Here is a 23,599-nt window from a genome sequence, read left to right on the forward strand (position 1 = left end):
TTGATTCTTGTTAATATTCTCTCAGTTTAGCTCATCTCACAGGATTTCCTAGTACGCTTTACTTCTCTTGTGTGATTTGAAGCCTATTACACATGAAGTGAGGTTTACCACGTACATACTCTTGAATAGTGATTATAGGTTTCCTGCATTATCCAAAAAAAAATAAAAAAGTAGAATTGATGACTGATTAATTTTCTCTAAAGTTACATTGTTACACTCTCTCAATTTTATTTCCATTTTTCTTCTCAAACTTCACCCGACCAACTGAACTGTGCGGGCAATTTTATTTATATTTTTAATACAAAATGGTGTTCTAAATGAAGAGCTTTGCATGTCACTTATCACAAGTCGCCATTTAAGATAAGATTTGATACAAAATTATTGAGATAATATACCATGCATCTCCGACTCTATCCGGATTTACGTTTGATAATAGTTGGATTTGTTCACAAATGAATAGGTAGTAAATGAAGGATTTGGTTGGCTAATAACTTAGAAAAATTAAAATAATGTTGATTAGTATTGGATGCAGACTAATTCAAATTTGGTACGACTAGCTTGTGTTTGTAGAATTTGACTCTTATTTGAAGAATGCATTTCACCATGGAAATTTAAATTTAGCATAAGTTGCCTTACAAAATTTGACTCGGACTCCTTCTACTCATTTGTAATAACCCATAAACAACATAGGATATGTAATTCCACATCTTATAGTGTTATTAATTGCTCAGCTAATCGATACATTTGTTGAACTCTAAAGTTGTGCTACAAGCCTATATATCAGTTGTTATACCATGCAAGGTGGACCCTAACCGTAATTGAATTGTTTATTTTTAGTATTGAAATTGTGAACATCCAACATGTAAATTGTGTTTTTAAGTCAGAACACATAACAATTGTACTGCAGTATTTGAAAGGAACTTATGAATACAAAACAATCAATTACATATATGTTAACATTGTATGTTTGTAGTATAAAAGTTGTGAATTTTTAAAAGAAAAATTGTGAACATTTAATATGTAAATTGTGTATGAATCCAACATATAAGGTGAACCAGATCCACAATATAATTTACTCGCAAGTTGCGACTACATTAACCACCTAACTTACCAAATATCCCAATGCATTATTCCAATTTTTGTCATTAATTAACTTCAAATTGACCTAGCATAGTCCTCCAACTATTGAATACTACTAGTTCTCACGGAGAACTAAAAATAAAATTTTTCAATTGTGTAAAAGATTAAAAAATAGTTGAAAGACAATATAATCAATTTTAAACTTAGGAACTAAAATAATAAAAGTACAATGTTTGAAAAGCCAAAACTATAACCTACTCAGTAAACCTTCAATGTTGGATGGATACAAATGAGTTTAAAGAAGTTACTTAAACCAAAATGTTACTTTCTTTTGGTGTCATTAACATGTCAATATCAACATGTTTAAGACCCATACACATTATTTTTAAAAAAAAAAAAAAAAAAATAGAAGACCCATACACATTTAAGTAAACCGACTAATGCAAGCGTGTTCTGAACATGATGTAACAACAAGATTATGCGAATGGGATGAGACCACCCGACAATCAACCTACCCAATAACCTTCTACACATCATTTCTGGTATTATATTATGCAACACAACCATTCTGCTAAGCATTTGTCACAAAAAATGCAACAGTTAAGAACTAGGTTACCCATAGTTGGCCGGCTCAAATTGAGGGGTTTGAGGATCGAACCTCCAACCTCTTGGCTGTAGGTAGAGCACTCTTACCACCTGGGCTGTCCTTCATTGCATCTTGATCTCCTACAAACGTTGTCAACACATAACTATCAACTAATACTTCAACATTAATCAATTCAAGATTATTGTACACTACACCACACCAATTCTATCAATACTATGCACTTCATTGCAATTTTCCTAAGTTCCTGAGGCCCTTCTTCTCCATTAAATCATGGTATGCAGCAAACAAAATATCAATTAAATCCAACTAAAAATTCAATAGTGAAAAATAGCAATTTAAAAACTCACTGGCAATGATTCTGCATATATGAAATGATACTATACCAGGCCAGTATCTAATTAAAGTCAAAAACCCAAGACTCCAAGAGTGATTAGCATCAAATATTATGTACAAAGCATAACACAGTTGAAAGGAATGGCAATCAAAACCTTAAATATCAACCAACATCCTGCCTTACAATAGGGGAAAGGGGATGAAAAGGTACCCATAATTACAAGTAAAATGGGGAAAGTTCAATGAAATGAAAACCATTTAATAGCTAGTTATTCAATATCTCCATTTTGGTAAATTTTGTGATTACTGCTTTAAGAAAGTTGAAAACTTTTGTTCAATCAATAATCCATTATCTCCCTCAAACTCATAGAAAATGGACCAAGAATCATACTCTTTTTTTTTTTTTTTTTTTCTTCTTTAGTACATCTGAGATGAGTGAAAATTACAGCTTGATGGAAAAATCTTTGGCATCATCTCAATCATTTGACTAAATAAGCTTTAACATTTAAACCATAATAAAAAACATGATAACCCTAGATTAAAAATGATTTCACAAGTAAACTAAATGGATATCCAATAAACCATGTAGTCCCAATTCCCAAAAAGCAACAAATGAAAATAAAGTCACTAAAATTGTAACTCTTTCACCCTCTCCGGCCAATACAGAGGAAATATCACAATAAATAATTTTAATAAGATTTAAAATGTAGAGAAAACCTTAAGAACATCTATTTGTTACCAAGTACATAAGGCACAAATTCATATATAGAAACCTAGAGAATCTGTGGTAAATTCATTCACCCCAAAAGGTCATTTTTCAATAATTTTCCTTGTTTAACCTTGGTTCCTATTGTTTGAAACAGAAGAATACAACATTTCCTAGAATTGAGATAATACCACAGAAGGGATTATCCATTTTCAATGAATATTTTCTTAAAACTTAAAGTTACCAGATAATAGAAGTTACCAGATAACCATTGGCTTGTACTAGTAATAAGTTTTGCAGCTTTGGCATTATCAAGGTAAAGTTTCTTGAAAATCATGGAATGTTAGTTTTACATCTTTAATTGCAACCCAAGTAACCTAAATGCATAAAATACTGCTTAGTGCAACCACTGTTAATCCCAATCCCATCCATTTATGTTCATGAAGAGAATTTTATTTAGATCAAAGCAATCCATTACGAAGAAATTGATTTTTTTTTTTTTTTTTGGAATAATGAAGCCACATTCTCTTCCCCAAATTTTATCATTATTGCTTCATGTTCTGTAAATCTTCTACAACTTTTATCTATTTAATAATGAGCTTTTGGATACTTTAACAAATTTGTCATATGCTAGAGCAAGAAGTATTAGTAATAAACTTCGCGTTAATAAAATAAGTTAACTTACTTGGGAAAGACATCTCCCATGTGGCCGTGCCCTTTTGGAGCAAGCAAACAAGGCCATGCCAAGCATCCCGAAAGCCAACAACCTCAATGAGATCATCATCAACATAAGTAGGAGTCAAGTCACTCTGTTTAAATTAGAACACAGCATCACTTCACAATGTTAATTGAAAGAAATACACATAACTAATTCTAGATATGCATTTATTATAACCAAAATGAACCTCATGGAGCTTTTTGTTATTGGGAGTTCCCCAAGGATTGAGTCCATCAGAAAAGCTGGGAAGGTTGAGGCAGATAATAGACCTGATGTTGCACACATTATTTTTAAGACCCTTAGTAAGAAAACCTGCCAAAATTTTAACTTCCCCAAAATGTGTGGAGTATCACTGATGTATTTCATAATTGATATATTAAATTCATCTCTTAAAATGTGCTGGATGCTTGTTTATTAATTGTCAGAAATCACCATATGTAACAATTATAATTTTTACAATTTTTTGGGTTAGCCCATGAATAATCCATCGCTATATTTTACACCAAAATTTGCAGCTAAGATTAGCCACGTATTTAACGATGGAAATATGTCGTCGGATTATCCATCGCAAATCCCTACTAATGCTTCGCAAAATGACCCTTTAGCTTAAAAAATTAAAATCTGTCGCTACATTAGCAATGGAAATTTTCCATCACTAAATCCATCACTATATAGGCTTTTTTTGTAGTGATAATCCCAACATATAATCTATTCAGCATCAATAGATAGTGTGAACTTTGTTTCTGAAATGTTTTTTAATTTGATGCAATATTGAAGCTTGAGATTATGCAGAGATTATACCTGGTTAAAGTTGGGAAGCTTTTCAAGGTTACTACATCCATGAAAATCGAAGGACACAAGTTTCTTAAGATTTCGAAAAGATGGGTGGATCTCTTTCAATTTCTCACACTTTGAAAGGTTTAAATACTGCAAATTGGGCATCATAGCAAAATTTGGTGTTTCAGACAAAGAGCTACAATCTGTAAGATCCAAACCGGTAATGCTCTTCATTTCCTGCAAAAGAAAAATGAGATTAGTTACATTATTGATAACAACTCTTAACTGAAAAAACTTCTTAAAAATAACTAACCCATATTACTGAGTTGTTGCGTCAATGAGGGAAGTTCTATAGTCCTAAAATACAATATATACCAACACAAATGAAGAAAAGTTTTATAATCCCAACATACAGTATATTCAACACCAACAGATATTATGTACTCTATTTCTGAAATGTTTATTAATTTGATGCAATTTTCAAACTTGAGATTATGGAGATATTATACCTGATTAAAACTCGGAAGCTTTTCAAGGTTACTACACCCATGAAAATTGATATTCACTAGTTCCGTAAGATTTCCAAAAGATGGGTGGATCTCTTTCAATTTCTCACAATATGAAAGTTTTAAATATTTCAAGTTTGGCGTCATAACAAAATTTGGTGTTTCTAACAAAGAGCAACAATATGTAAGATACAATTCGATAATGGTCTTCATTTCCTGCATAAGAAAAATGAGATTAGTCACATTATTGATCACAACTCTTAACTTAAAAAACTTTTTAAAAATAACTGACACATTGCTATGTTGTTGCGTCAATGAGGGATGTTCTATAATCCCAACATACAATATCTCCAATACCAATAGATATTATGTACTTTATTTCTAGAATGTTTATTAATTTGATGCAACTTTTAAGCTAGAGATTATGGAGATATTATACCTGGTTAAAATTGGGAAGCTTTTCAAGGTTAATACATCCATGAAAATCGAAAGACACAAGTTCTGTAAGATTTCCAAAAGATGGGTGGATGTCTTTCAATTTCTCACACTTCGAAAGGTCTAACAACTTCAAGTTCGGCATCATAGCAAAATTTGGTGTTTCTAACAAAGAGTTACAAACTGTAAGATCCAAATAGATAATGTTCTTCATTTCCTGTGTTAATGTTTAAAGAGAAGAACTCACGGGAGTGTATAACTCACTCAATGTATAGATAGGTTGAAGTTGTACAGTATTTATAGGTATAGAAAAAGAAAGACAGCCACACACTAACAGCCTCTAACAACTCCTTAAGACTCTAACAAAACCCAATTTATTCTAACACTCCCCCTCAAGTTAGAGCATAGATATTAATCATGCCCAGCTTGTTACAAATATATTCAACCCTATCCCTACTGAGTCCTTTAGTGAACAAATCAGCTAGCTGGTCGCCGCTGCGGACATGAGCCATAGAAAGTAACCCTTCACTACTACAGAAATCACATACAACGTCGGCTAAATAATTGGCCGACGTTATATGTTATTTAAATAATTAAAAATAAAAAAAAACCCTTTAACGTCGGTTATATGGTAATAACCGACGTTAAAGGTATGCACTTAAAACTACTACGCGATACGACGTCGGCTAGGTGTTTAGCCGACGTCGTATCACAAACGCACACCGTCGACCCTTGATACGACGTCGGCTATGACATTAGCCGACGTCGTATCACCAAATTCACTTAGCCCCCGCGCAATACGACGTCGGCTAGGACTTTAGCCGACGTCGTATTGCGCCGTATTATCTATACTGGACCTACAACGTCGGTTATTAGTAATAACCGACGTATTAGTAATAACCGAGGTTGTAGGGTTTGTAAATAAATCCCCAAATTTCCGATTCTTTCCTATGTGATGTCCAAACTTCCCAGCTTTGGATCCTTAAGCGTCACCACCACCTCTGCCGACGACATGGAACGACCAACGGCACGGACCCGGCAGCCGCAGAATCCTCATTTTGAGATCACTGACCGCATGCCTCATCTCACAGATCCCAACGTCGTAGTTGCCATGCGGCTGGCCATAGTGGACGTGGCGCAGACCCGATCTCTGCTCAAAGCTCTGGGCGACCGTCCTGATCACGAGATGGTGGATACTGCTAAGGCAAAACTTGCGGAAATGGACGCTTTTCTATCCAAGCAATTGGATGACGAAGGGAAGAGGAAAGAGGCGGAGAAGGAAAGGGAGATGTATAAAGCGGTGATTGAGTTGGACGAGATGCATCAGGCGTATGAGGTATTGTTGAAAGAGGCAAAGCGAAGGCTGGGGAGGATTTACGATGTGGCTGTGGCTGGCGGTGATGTGGCAGCAGCTCTTGAGGGAAGGGAGGATCATATGAATAGTGGGGGATGAAAGAGGAGGAGGTGGTGAATGAGGAAATAGTAGCTCCGCCGCAGATCTGTCATATGAATAGTGGCAGCAGCTCTTGAGCTCCGCCGCCGATCTGTCACAACGGTAAGGTTTTTTTTTTTTTTTTTTAGGTTAGTGCCTTCACCTACAGTATCATGTAAATTCTGACTTTTCTGAAACTGCATTTCTGTTCTATTATTTTCCAGAACTTATATATCATTCCTTAATTTCATTACTATGTCAGTTTGATATCTCATTAATTTGTCTTCCCAAAAATTGTTCATCAAAATAGTTATTGTGATTTCTTATTGAGTCCCAAAATTGTACTAATTTATCAGTATGAGCAGGTGATTTTGGTGTTGCTGCACAGCTGACTAGAACAATGTCCAAACGTAACACAGTATGTCTATGAGTTACTTATAGTTCTAAAACTTCCTTAGTAGAAAAATTTATCTATACAGCTATACTTTGACATTATATGACTAATTTTTCCTCATTTCATGATTGCTTCTTTTATTTTTGGATGCAAATGGGAAATAACTTAAAGAAATCTAACATATAGTAGGTTACTGAAATGACAGTTTCAGTTATACACTCTTTGAAGAAATATTTTTGGAAATATGACACCATGAACATGTAAATGCAGTTACTGTGATACAAAGGGTTATTTCCTTGACAATTCTTAGTTTCCATTACTAAGAACTAATGATAAGCATATATACATTATCATTCATGTGTAGTATTACCTACTAATGCAACATAATCAACAGTAATGGATTCTTTTAAAACCTTTTGATTTCCATGTGTTTGTTTTATGTGATGGTAGATGCTGCATTCCTCCTACTGATTGTCTGATTCTATCAAAGCCACGATACAAAAAAAGAAAAGGAATGAAATTTATATTTGCACAATTTTATTCTAAGGCAAAAGCTTATTGGTATTAGCTAGTGCTAAAAATCATTTTACTGGATAGGTTCTTGATTATCTGAAGGAGTAATGTCCCTTTTCCTCATGCAAGTGGGAATGAAATATGAAAAAAAAAAACACTAGTATTGTTTTCTCAGCTCTCCATCTCCTTGCATTATAATGATGTGTTCAATGCTTGTCATTTTCTTTCTTGGATGGCTCCAGAAGTTATTCAAGAAAGTCGGTATGATGGAAAGGTATTATTGACATTGCAATGTGATCTCCCTGTGGCTCTTGAATTTTGTCTGCATACTATTTTTATTGTACTATACTTATTGTTTTCCCTACACTTATCTCCCAATCTTTCCCAGGTAGATGTATGGGCGCTTGGAGTATCCGCAATTGAAATGGCAGAGGTACATTAATTTCCAAGTTCCTTTTATTTGTTTTTGGATTAACTGTTGTTTATGTGAAAAGTTAAAGCAGGTTTTTTTTTTTGGATAAAAAATATTTCCCCTATTTGGAGCTTCATTTGTAATGTATAGCTTGCTATTAAATTGTACTGTGTTTAAGATCATGAAATGTTAGATGAATTTTAACATTGATGCTGACCAATACCCCCGCCCCTCCCCCTCTTTTCAGGGGCTTCCTCCAAGAGCAACAGTGCATCCCATGAGGGTTAGTCTGTGAATTCGAAGCTTCAACAGAATATGTCACATGCATTATTGCTATTCTGCATATGAACTGTAAGCATTATGCTGTCTGTTAGAAATTATGAGATGGTGTTTTTTTGGGTGGCAAAGCGAGGTAGAAGCTAGTATTTCTCATTCAAATTTTAAAAATATTAGCTTAAATTAGCTTACTAATTATTATTTATTACTTTTCAAAATTATTACAGATAGTGGAGAGAGTTGGTTCATTGAGCTACAATCAACAAGAGATTGATGAAGTTAGAGACACATGGACCAAGTAGTTCATTGATGAATGGATTAATACATTGCATTAGTATGTGAAATAGTAATGTGATGTATTGCTTTTATTGCTTTCGGTACAAAGTTTGGGATAATATTATGACTTGTATTAATTAATTTAGATAATTTTGGATGAACTTCTATTATTAATTATTATCAATGAGATTTATTGCTTTTATTAATTTTGATATTATAAATATAAATTGTACAGGTTTTGAATGTGATTGTGATTGCTATATATATTTGAGCAGGTTTTGGGTGTAAATAGAAAAATAAAATGCCTATTTAAAAACAAAAAAATTACCCTACAACGTCGGCTATTTGTAAAAAGCCGACGTTGTAGGGTATTTTAGTAGTTTTCAAATTCCCTACAACGTCGGCTATTTGTAAAAAGCCGACGTTGTAGGGTATTTTAGTAGTTTTCAAATTCCCTACAACGTCGGCTATTTGTAAAAAGCCGACGTTGTAGGGTATTTTAGTAGTTTTCAAATTCCCTACAACGTCGGCTATTTGTAAAAAGCCGACGTTGTAGGGTATTTTAGTAGTTTTCAAATTACCTACAACGTCGGCTATTTGTAAATAGCCGACGTTGTAGGGTATTTTAGTAGTTTTCAAATTACCTACAACGTCGGCTATTTGTAAATAGCCGACGTTGTAGGGTATTTTAGTAATTTTCAAATTACCTACAACGTTGGCTATTTGTAAATAGCCGACGTTGTAGGGTATTTTATTTGTTTTTAAGTTACCTACAACGTCGGCTATTTGTAAATAGCCGACGTTGTATGTGTACCTTACAACGTCGGTTAACATATAGCCGACGTTGTATGTGTACCTTACAACGTCGGCTAACTTTTAGCCGACGTTAAAGGGTTTACTTAGCCGACGTTAAAAGCCGTCTGTGTAGTAGTGCTTGCTGGACCTTCTCACGCACGAAATGACAGTCTACTTCAATATGCTTGGTCCGCTCATGGAACACTGGATTGTTTGAAATGTGTATAGCCGCTTGATTATCACACCACAGACGTATGGGCTTCATCACCTCCACACCAACCTCCTTCAGAATGTTGTGCACCCACGTTATCTCACAAGCCACATGAGCCATTGCCCTATACTCAGACTCTGCACTAGATCGAGCCACAACTGTTTGTTTCTTGCTTTTCCATGAAACCAAATTACCTCCCACAAACACACAATACCCTGTTGTCGACCTCCTGTCACTCAATGAGCCTGCCTAATCAGCATCAGAAAACGCTTCAACACTCATATGTCCATGATTAGCATATAAAATACCTTTCCCAGGCGCATTCTTGAGATACTTAACGATACGAACTGCCGCATCCCAGTGGGTTAGTGTAGGCGCTTGCATAAACTGACTCACCACACTAACCGGAAAAGCAATATCCGGACGCGTAATGGTAAGATAGTTCAACTTTCCCACTAGCCTCCTATACCTCTCGGGAGAATCAAGGGCCTCCCCCTCACCAGCTGCAAGCCTAACACCTTGCTCCATCGGCGTCTCACACGGTTTTGAGCCCGACAACCCAGTATCATCAAGCAAATCTCACGGTTTTGAGCCCGACAACCCAGTATCATCAAGCAAATCTAGCACATACTTCCTCTGGAACCCAGTATCATCAAGCAAATCTAGCACATACTTCCTCTGGGAAAGAAAATCATCAAGCAAATCTAGCACATACTTCCTCTGGGAAAGAAATTCATCAAGCAAATCTAGCACATACTTCCTCTGGGAAAGAAATATCCCTTTCCGAGAACGAGCAACCTCGATCCCCAAAAAATATTTCAGCACTCCCAAATCTTTTGTGTGAAACTTTTCCTTGAGAAAAGATTTAAGTGCTTCAATCCCTCCTGCATCACTACCTGTGACTACTATAAGTGCTTCAATCCCTCCTGCATCACTACCTGTGACTACTATATCATCAACATAAACAATCAAGAGAATGCACCCAACATTAGTATGCTTAAAAAAGACGGTATGATCACATGTACTCCTCTGCATACCAAACTCAACAATCACATTGCTAAACCTCCCAAACCAAGCTCGCGGGGATTGTTTTAAACCGTATAGAGACTTCTGAAGTCTACATACCTTCCCAGACTCCCCCTGAGCAACAAACCCGGGGGGTTGCTCCATATATACTTCCTCAACTAAATCTCCATGCAAAAACGCATTCTTGACATCTAACTGAAACAAAGGCCAGTGGTTAGACGCCGCTAAGGAGATAAAGATACGTACCGAAGCCAACTTGGCTACAGGGGAGAAAGTTTCTGTATAATCAACCCCATAAGTCTGCGCATACCCTTTTGCAACAAGACGAGCCTTAAGTCTAGCCACCGACCCATCCGGGTTCATCTTCACAACATAAACCCACTTGCAACCAATCGCAGTCTTACCGACCAGGAGGGGTACCAAATCCCAAGTCCGATTGTCCTCCAGTGCAGCCATCTCCTCCTCCATTGCATGTCTCCATCCATCATGAGCTATAGCCTGACTCAAAGTGTTTGGAACTGACACAGAATCTAAACGAGACACAAAGGCGCGAGAAGACGCTGGCAAATGAGTATAAGACACAAAAGAAGAAATAGGATGTACACAACGGCGTTTACCTTTACGTAGGGCAATGGGAATATTCTGATCATTTGACGAAGATAATGGTAAGGTGGAAGTACTCACTTGTGAAACAGACCCAACTGGTATGGAAATAGTATATGTAAGGAAGTCATTATCCGGAGTAGAACCACACTCAAATGACCCAGTTACACTCCCAGAAAACACCATGTTTTCAAAGAAAGTAACATCAGCTGACAAAAAAATACCGCCCTAAGTCTGGTGAATAAAAGTGATAACCCTTCTGAGTATGTGAGTATCCCAAGAATATACATTTGAGTGACTTTGGATCAAGTTTCCCACGTTGAGGGCGAACATCCTGGACAAAACAAGTACACCCAAATATTTTCGGAGGGAGATGAAACAGGGGTTCTGACGGATACACGCAGGAGTAAGGGATTTGACCTTGAAGGACAGATGAAGGCATTCGGTTGATAAGGAAACATGCTGTATGAACAGCATCAGACTAGAAAACTTTAGACACTTTCATCTGAAACAAAATAGCCCGAGCTACCTCTAGCAAATGACGGTTTTTTCTTTCTGCCACTCCATTCTGTTGAGGGGTATACCCGCACGAGGACTGATGAACTATCCCATTTTGACTCATATAAGTGGAAAACAGTTTAGAGAAATACTCTCATGCATTGTCACTCCGCAGACACTTTAATAGTTTTATTAAACTGGGTTTTGACCTCAGCACAAAAATTACAAAAAATAGTAAACAATTCATCCCTAGACTTCATAAGATATAACCACGTACATCTAGAGAAATCGTCTACAAATGTTACGAAATATCTAAACCCATTTTTTCCTGTGACATGACAAGGACCCCAAACATCAGAATGAACAAGTTCAAATATAGACCGTACCCTGTTATTAACTCGAAGAGGGTAGGAAACTCGACAGTGCTTAGCGTACTCACACGACTCACACTGCAAAGTAGACAACGACTCTAAACCAGGAAAGATCTTCTTTAGAGTTGACAATGGTGGATGACCATACCGACAGTGTAATTGGAAATGAGAGGTATCACTCAACATGGCTTTGGACGGCGACACAGACTACTCTAACACGTACATGCCTCCGACTTCCTTCCCCTTACCAATAATCTTCTTCGTCAAAAGATCCTGAAACAGACAATAACCAGGAAAACAAGGAAACCGAACAATTTAAAGTCCGCGTGATTTGACTTATAGAAAGCAAATTAAAGGGAAACTTTGGAAGGTATAATATAGATGATAAGGGCAATGAGGAGGTTCCAACAGCGCTACCCTTACCCAAAATCGGCACAGATGACCCATCCGCTAAGGTAACAGTAGCCCCAGGGTTAGAGGGAGAATATGTAGAGAAAACATTAGAATTACCTGTCATATGGTCACTAGCCCTTGAGTCAATGACCCACTGTTTAGACGAAGAAGACACACACGCAACAGGATTACCTGTTTGGACAAAAGTTGCAGAAGGAGAAGGTTGATTGGATGGAAACTGAGGCACAGACTGCATGGAAGGGGACACCCTTAGTTGATTGAAGGCTGCCAACTCTTCATCTGTCATAACCACCATATGTCCTTCAGATCCAGAAACTGTGTTAGCAAATCTCTGTTGCTTGGGCGGTTTAGGACATTGGTTTTGGAAATGACCTGGTTCCCCACAGTTAAAACATACCCTCGGCCCTACACGGCCTCCTCCACGACTTCTTCCACCACGTCCTCGATAGCGACCACCTCCACCTCCTCGACTATTATACCCTTCGTTAGTATAACCACCTCCACCTCCTCGACTATTATACCCTTCGTTAGTATAATTCCCTTGTGACACAAATGAGCTCCCTTCGCCATTGCTTCCCTGTGATATAAAAACACTCTTTTCGGGAAGCTCACTATTGTCCGTACATATAAAAACACTCTTTTCGGGAAGCTCACTATTGTCCGTACTTACTGCAGCATTCTGAATCTGAGAGAAAACTTGGTCCAACGACCCTAACTCCTTATTTCCCAACAACTGTGACCTAAGGACCTCATATTCTTTATCAAGCCCAGAAATAAAACTAAAAGCAATTAATTGATCACGTTGTGCTTTCATTTTGTTTACATCAGTTGTAATAGGCATTGTAGTACATAAAGCTTCACTCAAACTTTTGCAATCATAATAATAATCTCTCAGATCTCGTCCTTTCTGATTAGGTCGATAAACACCTTGGGACAACTGGTACAATTTTCTCAGATTACTTGACCCACTAAACCATTCAGACACTAATTCCCACACGTCTTTTACCGTAGTATAATGTTGCATTGATAATATTACTTTCCTATCAATACAATTAATTATTCGTGACAACAGAGCCTTATCGTCTGCTTCCCATTCCCTTTTTGCTGCGTTTTCTGAAGGACACTCTTTATCTAAATGGTCACCTTTACCCATTCCATCTAGATTAATTTTAATTAAGAATTTCCATTCAGCAAAGTTTGACCCATCAGCCGCCAACACTACATCAATTAATTTGGATGGAGTTGAAACAATAGTAATATTATTGTTACTCCCCTCAGCCATATTAAACCCAAGAAACCAGAAATAAAGGTGGACAACACAGACGAAAGCAGCCAGTAAGGGAAACAAACGCAGATAACGCAACTTTAGAAGCAGGCTCTCAAAATGCAGAACTTCAACGAACTCAAAACCCTCAAATACATACCTTAACGGAGTCTACTCACAAAGACGATTCGACTAGTATAAATTCCGGCTGGAGAGGACGCCGGAATATTCCTCACGCGCCGGCGCGTGGGTCGGAGCAATGGCGGCGCGACGGCGCGTGGAGGCTCCGATGGACGCCCGATTCCGGTTCCGGCGTCGCCTGGGTGTTCCGACCACGGTACACTACCTCACTCTCGCTGGCTCTGATACCATGTTAATGTTTAAAGAGAAGAACTCACGGTAGTGTATAACTCACTCAATGTATAGATAGGTTGAAGCTGTACAGTATTTATAGGTATAGAAAAAGAAAGACAACCACACACTAACAGCCTCTAACAACTCCTTAAGACTCTAACAAAACCCAATTTATTCTAACATCCTGCATGAGAAAAATGAGATTATNGTGATATAAAAACACTCTTTTCGGGAAGCTCACTATTGTCCGTACTTACTGCAGCATTCTGAATCTGAGAGAAAACTTGGTCCAACGACCCTAACTCCTTATTTCCCAACAACTGTGACCTAAGGACCTCATATTCTTTATCAAGCCCAGAAATAAAACTAAAAGCAATTAATTGATCACGTTGTGCTTTCATTTTGTTTACATCAGTTGTAATAGGCATTGTAGTACATAAAGCTTCACTCAAACTTTTGCAATCATAATAATAATCTCTCAGATCTCGTCCTTTCTGATTAGGTCGATAAACACCTTGGGACAACTGGTACAATTTTCTCAGATTACTTGACCCACTAAACCATTCAGACACTAATTCCCACACGTCTTTTACCGTAGTATAATGTTGCATTGATAATATTACTTTCCTATCAATACAATTAATTATTCGTGACAACAGAGCCTTATCGTCTGCTTCCCATTCCCTTTTTGCTGCGTTTTCTGAAGGACACTCTTTATCTAAATGGTCACCTTTACCCATTCCATCTAGATTAATTTTAATTAAGAATTTCCATTCAGCAAAGTTTGACCCATCAGCCGCCAACACTACATCAATTAATTTGGATGGAGTTGAAACAATAGTAATATTATTGTTACTCCCCTCAGCCATATTAAACCCAAGAAACCAGAAATAAAGGTGGACAACACAGACGAAAGCAGCCAGTAAGGGAAACAAACGCAGATAACGCAACTTTAGAAGCAGGCTCTCAAAATGCAGAACTTCAACGAACTCAAAACCCTCAAATACATACCTTAACGGAGTCTACTCACAAAGACGATTCGACTAGTATAAATTCCGGCTGGAGAGGACGCCGGAATATTCCTCACGCGCCGGCGCGTGGGTCGGAGCAATGGCGGCGCGACGGCGCGTGGAGGCTCCGATGGACGCCCGATTCCGGTTCCGGCGTCGCCTGGGTGTTCCGACCACGGTACACTACCTCACTCTCGCTGGCTCTGATACCATGTTAATGTTTAAAGAGAAGAACTCACGGTAGTGTATAACTCACTCAATGTATAGATAGGTTGAAGCTGTACAGTATTTATAGGTATAGAAAAAGAAAGACAACCACACACTAACAGCCTCTAACAACTCCTTAAGACTCTAACAAAACCCAATTTATTCTAACATCCTGCATGAGAAAAATGAGATTATTCGCATTATTGATCACAACTCTTAACTTTAAAAAACTTTAAAAATAACTAACACATATTGCTATTGTTAGTTGAGTGATTTACTCTCAGCTTCTCAATTCAAGTTTGAATTGAGTAGCTGAGAGTCTATTTCCTTATTCTTGTTTGTGTATAAATAGGTAGCCTGTATATAGTTGAGATTTACAATACAGTGAGTTTTCTATGTATATTCTCTAGCATACTGTTTTCCATTTCAACATGGTATCAAAGCCAGGTTGAAGTAGAGTGACCTAGTGGGCATTGGTCGGAGCAACGGGGCGACCTCACCGGAGAAATCTCGTCGTCATCGGAGTTGCCACGCGCCACCGCTGTCTGCCGCCCCAAAGTACACGCGCCGGCGCGTGAGGAGTTTTCCGGCGTCGTCTCCGGCTGAAAATTGGTTCGTTAGTCTCGTCTCAGTAGGCCCGTTATATCCAGGTATGGTTTATGGGGTGTTATGTTGACAATGGTGTAGGGGTGGCGTGAGGCTTCAAGTTTTGTTGAAGTTTTTTGTTCTATTTGTTTTGGTTGGATTTGCACCTGATGGGTCCAATTTTGGTGAATGGGAGTTTTTAATTAAGGTTAATTTGGGTGGCATGGGAAAAGATGGACACTTGACAGAAGTGTGTCCAACAGGATCTTCTGACACAGTTAGTCCGTGGAAGAGTGATGATAAAGCTATTTTCTCTCGTATAATTAACTGTATTGACAAGAAAATAATTTTGTCAATGAAGCATTGTACAACTGTGAAAGAATTATGGGATTTAGTACATAAATGGTTTAGTGGGACATATAGCCAAAGGATGTTGTATCAATTGTCTCAAGATGTCTATCGTCCTTCTCGAAGGGGGCAAGACATTAGAGATTATTATTATGAGTTCAAGAGTGCGAGATGCTTTGTGCGCCACTATGCCCATCTCAAATGACCTGGCTGAAATGAAGAAACAACGTGACCAACTACTTGTGTTTAGTTAGATCTCAGGGTTAGGTACGGAATATGATGTTCTCAAGTCGCAATTGTTGGGGGACAAAGAGTTAGAATCACTGGATCAGGTCTTTGCGAGGGTCCAGAATGCATCAGGTAACATTAATAGTGGAGACGTGTCAGAAAGACATGTTTTCTTATCGCAGGACAATATGGTTGAGGAGAAAGCACTGCTGTTAAAAGGGAATGGCAACGATAATCGAGGTGGCCGATTCCGGGGGAGTGGTCGAGGAGGACATGGTGGAGGACGCGGAGGACCGAGGGTATGTTATAACTGCGGAGACCAGAATCATCCACGTAATCAGGGTCCCAAACCGTTTTGTTATGCTTGTGGAGACCCCAGTCATCTACGCAGTCAATGTCCGAAACTGATTCGACCACAAAGGTTTGCAAATTCTTTCATTAAACCAGAAGGACATATAGTGGTGATGACTGATGAAGATTTAGCTTTGTTCAACCAGCTGAAAGTTTCTTCCTCGCAGCTTCCAACTAATCATGATTCTGTGTCATCGCGTTCGGCTACGTTCGTCCAAACAGGTAATCCTGCCGCCTGTGTTTCTTCTTCTTCATCTCGAAAATGGGTCATTGACTCAGGAGCTAGTGACCATATGTCAGGTAATCCGAGTCTCTTTTCCACATATTTTCCTTTTAATTGTGGTACTACAGTTACCCTAGCAGATGGTTCTTCCACCACTATCTTGGGTAAAGGTAATGCAGTTGCTACTCCGAGATTATCCCTTTCGTCTATTTTGTATCTTCCAAAGTTCCCTTTCAATTTACTCTCTATAAGCTAGATCACTCGAGCTCTAAATTGTTGTGTGTTGCTTTTTTCTGGTTATTGTTTATTCCAGGATCTGTTGACGAAGGAGATTATTACGTTTCCTGTTAGCGTGGTAAGTCAGTTTATGAGTGAACCTACACAAGCTCATAGGGAGGCACCTATCCGGATCGTGAAGTATTTGAAGGGTGCCCCTGGGAAAGGGCTCTTATATGCATATTATGGGCACACTAGTGTTGAGGCATTTTCTGATGTTGATTGGGCTGGGTCTCCAAGTGACGGGAGGTCTACGACAGGTTATTTTGTGTTCGTAGGAGGCAACTTGGTCTCGTGGAAGAGCAAGAAATAGAGTCGTAACCCGATCCAGTGTAGAGTCTGAGTACAGGGCCATGGCTCACGTCACGAGTGAGATTGTTTGGGTGCATAGTATTTTGAAGGAGATTGGTGTAGAGGTGCAACTACCAGTGAGTTTGTGATAATCGTACTGCCATACAGACTACTAATGATCCTATTTTTCACGAGCGAACCAAGCATATTGAGGTGGATTGTCATTTCATATGAGAGAAAAGGTGACACAGGGGTTGATATCTGCGGTGCATGTTCGAAGTGCTAATCAATTAGCTGATGTGTTTACAAAAAGTTTGGGTAAGGGTTGGGTTGAATATATATGTAACTAGCTACGCATGATTGATATTTATGCTCCAGCTTGAGGGAGAGTGTTAGTTGAGTGATTTACTCTCAGCTTCTTGGCTGAGAGTCTATTTCCTTGTTCTTGTTTGTGTATAAATAGGTAGCCTGTATATAGTTGAGATGTACAATTCAGTGAGTTTTCTATGTATATTCTATAGCATATTGTTGTCCATTTCAACAGCTACGTTGTTGCGTTGATGAGGGAAGTTCTATAATCCCAACATACAATATATCCAACACTAATAGATATTATGTACTTTATTTCTAAAATGTTTATTAATTTGATGCACTTTTGAAGCTTGAGATTATGGAGATATTATACCTGGTTAAAGCTGGGAAACTTTTCAATGTTATTACATTCATGAAAATCGAAGGACACAAGTTCCGTAAGATTTCCAAAAGATGGGTGGATGTCTTTCAATTTGTCACACTTTGATAGGCGTAAACACTTCAAGTTAGGCATCATAGCAAAATTTGGCGTTTCTAACAAAGAGCTACAATCTGTAAGATCCAAATCAGTAATGCTCTTCATTTCCTGTATGAGAAAATGTGATTAGTTGCATTATTGATCACAACTTTAACTTAAAAAACTTTTTAAAAATCACTGACACATATTGCTACGTTGTTGCGTCGATGAGGTAAGTTCTATAATCCCAACATATAATATATCCAACACCAATAGATATATGTACTTTCTTTATGGAATGTTTATTAATTTGATGCAATTTTGAAGCTTGAGATTATGGAGAGATATTATACCTGGTTAAAGCTAGGAAGCTTTTCAAGGTTACTACATCCATGAAAATCGAAGGGCACAAGCTCTGTAAGATTTCCAAAAGATGGGTGGATGTCTTTTAATTTCTCACACTTTGAATGGCGTAAAAACTTCAAGTTAGGCATCATAGCAAAATTTGGCGTTTCTAACAAAGAGCTACAATATGTAAGATCCAAATCAGTAATGCTCTTCATTTCCTGAATGAGAAAAATGAGATTAGTCGCATTATTGATCACAACTCCTAATGTAAATTTTTTTAAAAAATAACTAACACATATTGCTACTTTGTGGCGTTGATGAGGGAAGTTCTATAATATATCCAACACCAATAGATATATGTACATTATTTCTGGAATGTTTATTAATTTGATGCAATTTTGAAGTTTGAGATTATGGAGATATTATACCTGGTTAAAGCTGGGAAGTTTTTCAAGGTTACTACATCCATGAAAATCGAAGGACACAAGCTCCGTAAGATTTCCAAAAGATGGGTGGATGTCTTTCAATTTCTCACACTTTGAATGGCGTAAAAACTTCAAATTTGGCATCATAGCAAATTTGGCGTTTCTAACAAAGAGCTACAATCTGTAAGATCCAAATCGGTAATGCTCTTCATTTCCTGCATGAGAAAAATGAGATTAGTCGCATTATTGATCACAACTCTATCTTAACGTAAAATTTTTTTAAAAATAACTAACACATATTGCTACGTTGTGGCGTTGATGAGGGAAGTTCTATAATATATCCAAACACCAATAGGTATTATGTTACTTTATTTCTGGAATGTTTATTAATTTGGTGTAATTTTTGAGCTTGAGATTATAGAGATATTATACCTGGTTAAAGCTCGGAAACTTTTCAAGGTTACTACATCCATGAAAATCGAAAGACACAAGTTTCTTAAGATTTCCAAAAGATGGGTGGATGTCTTTCAATTTCTCACACTTTGAAAGGCGTAAAAACTTCAAGTTCGGCATCATAGCAAAACTTGGTGTTTCTAACAAAGAGCTACAATCTGTAAGATCCAAATAGAGAATGTTCTCCATTTCCTGCATGAGAAAAATGAGATTATTCACATTATTGACCACAACTTTAACTTAAAAACTTTTTAAAAATAACTAATACATATTGCTACATTGTTGCGTCGACGAGGGAAGTTCTATAATCCCAACATACAATATATCCAACACCAATAGATATTATGTACTTTATTTATGGAATGTTTATTAATTTGATGCAATTTTGAAGCTTGAGATTATGGAGATATTATACCTGTTTAAAGCTAGGAAGCTTTTCAAGGTTACAACATCTATGAAAATCGAAGGACACAAGCTCCTTAAGATTTCCAAAAGATGGGTGGATGACTTTTAATTTCTCACACTTTGAAAGGCGTAAAAACTTCAAGTTCGGCATCATAGCAAAATTTGGCACTTCTAACAAAGAGCTACAGTTTTTAAGATTCAAACGAGTAATGCCCTTCATTTCCTGCATGAGAAAAATGAGATTAGTCGCATTATTGATCACAACTGTTAACTTAAAAAACTTTTCAAAAATAACTACCACATATTATTGTTACGTTGTTGTGTAGATGAGGGAAGTTCTATAATCCTAACATACAATATATCCAACACCAATAGATACTATGTACTTTATTTATGGAATGTTTATTTATTTGATGCAATTTTGAGGCATGAGATTATGGAGATATTATACCTGGTTTAAGCTGGGAAGCTTTTCAAGGTTGCTACATCCATGAAAATCGAAGGACACAAGTTTCCTAAGATTTTCAAAAGATAGGTGGACCTCTTTCAATTTCTTACAGTTTGAAAGGTTTAAATACTCCATGTTCGGCATCGTAGCAAAATTTGGCGTTTCTAACAAAGGGCTACAACATCCGAGATCCAAATGGGTAATGCTCTTCATTTCCTACATGAGAAGAATGAGATTAGTCAAATGTTTCAGAACTCTTAAATTTAAAAACTTTTTAAAAATAACTAACATATATTGCCAAGTTTTTATGCATATGAGGGAAGTTCTATAGTTTCAACATATGAATCTAACTCCTTTAGATTTAGTGTATTGCCTTATTTATGAAAAAATTTCTAACTTAGTGCAATTGACAAGATTGAGAAACGTGAGATATGAAACTTACTTGATTGAAGCTCAGAAGCTTTGCAAGGTTGCAATGTCCTAAATTCAATTTAACAAGTTTCGTAAGATTTCCAACAGAAGGATGGATCGTTTCTAATGCCTTACAGTTTGAAATGTTTAAATTCACCAAATTCGGCATCATTGCAAAATTTGGAGTTTTTAACAAAGATTTGGATGAGCTCAGATCCAAATAGGTAAGTTTTTTCATTTCCTGCAAGAGATTGAGGATAAACAAAAGGTTGAACTCTTAATAAGGGAAAAAAATATATTAACCCAAAGTGCAGAGTTAATTAAGTTTCAAATACCATTGGGAAATAAAGCTTTGACCATGGATAATATGAGAATTTGAGAACCATCAAACTCCTTGGGAGATAATTCACAATGTCTATATCTTTGAAAGCTTCAATACTTTCCTGATGAGACTTTGAGCTACAAAGATGATGTACACGATATTTAACTATTAGCATCTTCAATTTTGTCATCTGTTTGAAAGCTTCAATACAAGGGCTAATATTCTCATCATAGTCAAATGAAAGCAAAAGACCTTCCACCGCCTTAGGCTCCTAAAACAAGAAAATAATATGTACAATAATCATTTTAATTCATTGCAAAATAACATTATTAAAAAAAAACATTTGGTAGCTTATTAGGAAAATATTAAGCCACAATAAATGTATCTTACATCCTCAATGTCTTCAAGCCGCCATCTCCTACTCCCTTTTTCTCTTGCAATATTCAACCCCATTTCATGTATCAAATCATGCATATGAATACGGGTCTCATCATATTCAAATAATTCAAATAGAAGACATCTATCAATAAAATCCGATATATTTGTGACAGGATTTAATTCGCAACAGTTAAGTATTTCTTCTACATCATCTCGGGGCTTGCCTCGAAAAAAGCATACTATATCCAAAAATACTTTTTTACACTCCTCATCTAGTCTATCATAACTTATCCTAAGCTTTTCAATAACTTCCCCTTCTCGGATGCCTTTAATCTTCTCTAGTGTGCTTTCCCACAATTTTGGTTTGTTCGTCCACATAGAGAAGAACCCCAGACTTTAAGCGCTAATGGAAGACCACCAGCATGAGCTACAAAAGATGTAGACAGATCTTCAAATCCATTCTCTGGAGATTCTTTTTTAAAGGCATGCCAACTAAATAGTTCTAGAGCTTTTCCTTCCTCCAATTTCTCTACTTCATAAGGTTCAACAACAACTCTAAATTGAGTGAATAAATGCTTGTCTCTTGTAGTTATGATTACTCTACTACCATTGCAAAGCCATTCAGCGTCTTCAACCAATTTATCTAATTGATCCCGATGACCTATATCATCAAGAACTATCAACACTCTCTTCCATTCAAGCCTTTTCTTTATCATCTGAATTCCTTCATCCACATCATTTAAATCAATTGCATTTTCCTCGAGAACTTTTGATAAGAGTTTCTTTTGCAAGGCTTCCAGCCCATGTTTTCTAACGTCAGCAAGAAAACATGAGCCATCAAATCCACTAGAAAATCGATCAAAAGCAACTTTTGCAATGGTTGTTTTCCCAATACCGCCCATACCCACCTAATACTAACTTAACATCTTCATCCCACACTTTTAACTTCATTCTTATTTCTTCAAGCCGTAACTCTAATCCCACTAAACCTTTTTGGACAATTGGAGGTGGAGGCAGTTGTTTTGATATGTCAGCAATGACTGCTTTGATACACTCTGTTTCAAATCTGAGAAGACATTGAACTAGTAGTTGGTAGCTTTTCACGAAACTCTATACATTACTTTCAATTTATATTTATAATTTATAATCCTCTGTAATAAGATTAAAATAAAAATAAAATTTGGGAGTAAAATGATAAAGAAAACAAACCCGTTATACTCATGACCGTGCAAATCGTGCCCTACAATACTGCCTGCCTTTGTCAAAGCTTTCCTCCACCTTTCAACCTTTGCCTTGCCCTCATCATCTTTGAAATTCTCTTCATGTTCGTCAAATGCTCCTTCAAAACTTGCAGTTTGTTTGCGCACATGTGAAGGGTCTATGTCGTAGAAAATTGGCACCACAACCTGGTTCAGATTATCTTTGCATTCCATGATTTTTGTAAGTTCGTCTAGACACCAGGGTGACGATGCATAATTCTTGGAGAAGACTACAACAGCAAATCTTGATTCTTGAATAGATTGTAGGAGAGCGGGAGCAATCTGATGTCCTTTCTCCAGCCGCTCGTCATCTTTGAAGGTGTGGAGTCCTTTCAGGTTCAGGCGATCGTAAAGGTGATCAACAAAATTCTTGTGAGTATCTTCACCTCGAAAGCTCAAGAAAACATGATAAGTGAATTTCCGGGTTGATTGTGAAGGAGTATCAGAAGCCATATTTTGGAACTCGACCATACAGCAAACTAATTGGAATGGGGATTAAATTACAGAGTTACAAGAAGACATCTGAGTCAACCCTTGACATGCCTGAAAAAGTATTGAGGATTTAGGCACTGAGTTGGGCCCACTACTTTTGACGACTCCATCAAAGTGATCAAACCATAAGGAAAATATTATTTGGACTTCCATTTTATACTCCTAATTTGTACTCCCATTCACAAATTTTTGATATAAACACCTATTCTGGGATCCACATGATAGAAATATCCAATTCTTATTTATTACATTAGGGAGTAAAAGTAAAAGTGGGAGAGTAGAATTTGAGAGTACATGTAGTATAACTCAACGCATAATTACACGGTATGCATATATGTGATGAGTTGGGTCCATATCTTGCCCACTTTG

At 37.1% G+C, this 23,599-nt stretch overlaps 2 protein-coding genes and 1 long non-coding RNA gene across 6 annotated transcripts; 1 reads left to right on the top strand and 2 right to left on the bottom strand.

The window, feature by feature from the left end:
- Nucleotides 1–1,471: 1,471 nt before the first annotated feature.
- On the bottom strand, nucleotides 1,472–21,815 carry LOC116033501 (disease resistance protein TAO1-like). 2 transcript variants are annotated; one of them, XR_004100855.1, is made up of 9 exons: nucleotides 19,495–19,612; nucleotides 19,066–19,277; nucleotides 18,643–18,855; nucleotides 18,206–18,418; nucleotides 5,167–5,379; nucleotides 4,246–4,458; nucleotides 3,632–3,713; nucleotides 3,412–3,535; nucleotides 1,472–1,806 (listed from the first exon to the last, which is right to left on the bottom strand). XR_004100855.1 is itself a non-coding variant. In XM_031276247.1 (7 exons), the coding sequence occupies exons 1-7, from the start codon at nucleotides 21,573–21,575 to the stop codon at nucleotides 19,206–19,208; spliced, it is 1,263 nt and encodes a 420-aa protein (XP_031132107.1). In that variant the 5' UTR covers nucleotides 21,576–21,815; the 3' UTR covers nucleotides 19,175–19,205. The 2 variants fall into 2 exon arrangements, 1 of the variants encoding a protein (XP_031132107.1); XM_031276247.1 differs by lacking the exons at nucleotides 1,472–1,806; nucleotides 3,412–3,535; nucleotides 3,632–3,713; ... (2 more) ...; nucleotides 18,206–18,418; nucleotides 18,643–18,855 and adding exons at nucleotides 19,931–20,143; nucleotides 20,372–20,584; nucleotides 20,811–21,020; nucleotides 21,115–21,372; nucleotides 21,492–21,815 and having other exon boundaries at nucleotides 19,175–19,277; nucleotides 19,495–19,707.
- On the top strand, nucleotides 6,150–8,620 carry LOC116033503. 3 transcript variants are annotated; one of them, XR_004100858.1, is made up of 5 exons: nucleotides 6,150–6,717; nucleotides 6,960–7,012; nucleotides 7,890–7,934; nucleotides 8,161–8,264; nucleotides 8,417–8,620. It is a non-coding gene; the product is annotated as an uncharacterized LOC116033503 (long non-coding RNA). The 3 variants fall into 3 exon arrangements; XR_004100856.1 differs by lacking the exon at nucleotides 6,960–7,012; XR_004100857.1 differs by lacking the exons at nucleotides 6,150–6,717; nucleotides 6,960–7,012 and adding an exon at nucleotides 7,045–7,775.
- Nucleotides 21,816–22,220: 405 nt separating the features above from the next.
- On the bottom strand, nucleotides 22,221–23,259 carry LOC116033502 (toll/interleukin-1 receptor-like protein). The gene is made up of 2 exons (XM_031276248.1): nucleotides 22,689–23,259; nucleotides 22,221–22,545 (listed from the first exon to the last, which is right to left on the bottom strand). Exons 1-2 carry the CDS (start codon nucleotides 23,207–23,209, stop codon nucleotides 22,338–22,340), a joined length of 729 nt encoding a protein of 242 aa, XP_031132108.1. The 5' UTR covers nucleotides 23,210–23,259; the 3' UTR covers nucleotides 22,221–22,337.
- Between the last annotated feature and the right edge of the window lie 340 nt (nucleotides 23,260–23,599).

The sequence above is a fragment of the Ipomoea triloba genome, chromosome 10, assembly GCF_003576645.1.
Source record: "Ipomoea triloba cultivar NCNSP0323 chromosome 10, ASM357664v1".
NCBI lineage: Eukaryota > Viridiplantae > Streptophyta > Magnoliopsida > Solanales > Convolvulaceae > Ipomoea > Ipomoea triloba.

What these genes read in the sequence shown, in the direction of transcription:
- LOC116033501 (XM_031276247.1), bottom strand. Translation starts at nt 21,575, where the DNA reads ATGCATGATTTGATACATGAAATGGGGTTGAATATTGCAAGAGAAAAA. An exon ending in GGCTTGAAGACATTGAGGAT is followed by an intron (nt 21,373 to 21,491) that starts GTAAGATACATT and finishes TTCTTGTTTTAG; the next exon opens with GAGCCTAAGGCGGTGGAAGG. An exon ending in AGCTTCCCAGCTTAAACCAG is followed by an intron (nt 20,144 to 20,371) that starts GTATAATATCTC and finishes TTTCTCATGCAG; the next exon opens with GAAATGAAGGGCATTACTCG.
- LOC116033502 (XM_031276248.1), bottom strand. Translation starts at nt 23,209, where the DNA reads ATGGTCGAGTTCCAAAATATGGCTTCTGATACTCCTTCACAATCAACC. An exon ending in CACGGTCATGAGTATAACGG is followed by an intron (nt 22,546 to 22,688) that starts GTTTGTTTTCTT and finishes ATGTCTTCTCAG; the next exon opens with ATTTGAAACAGAGTGTATCA.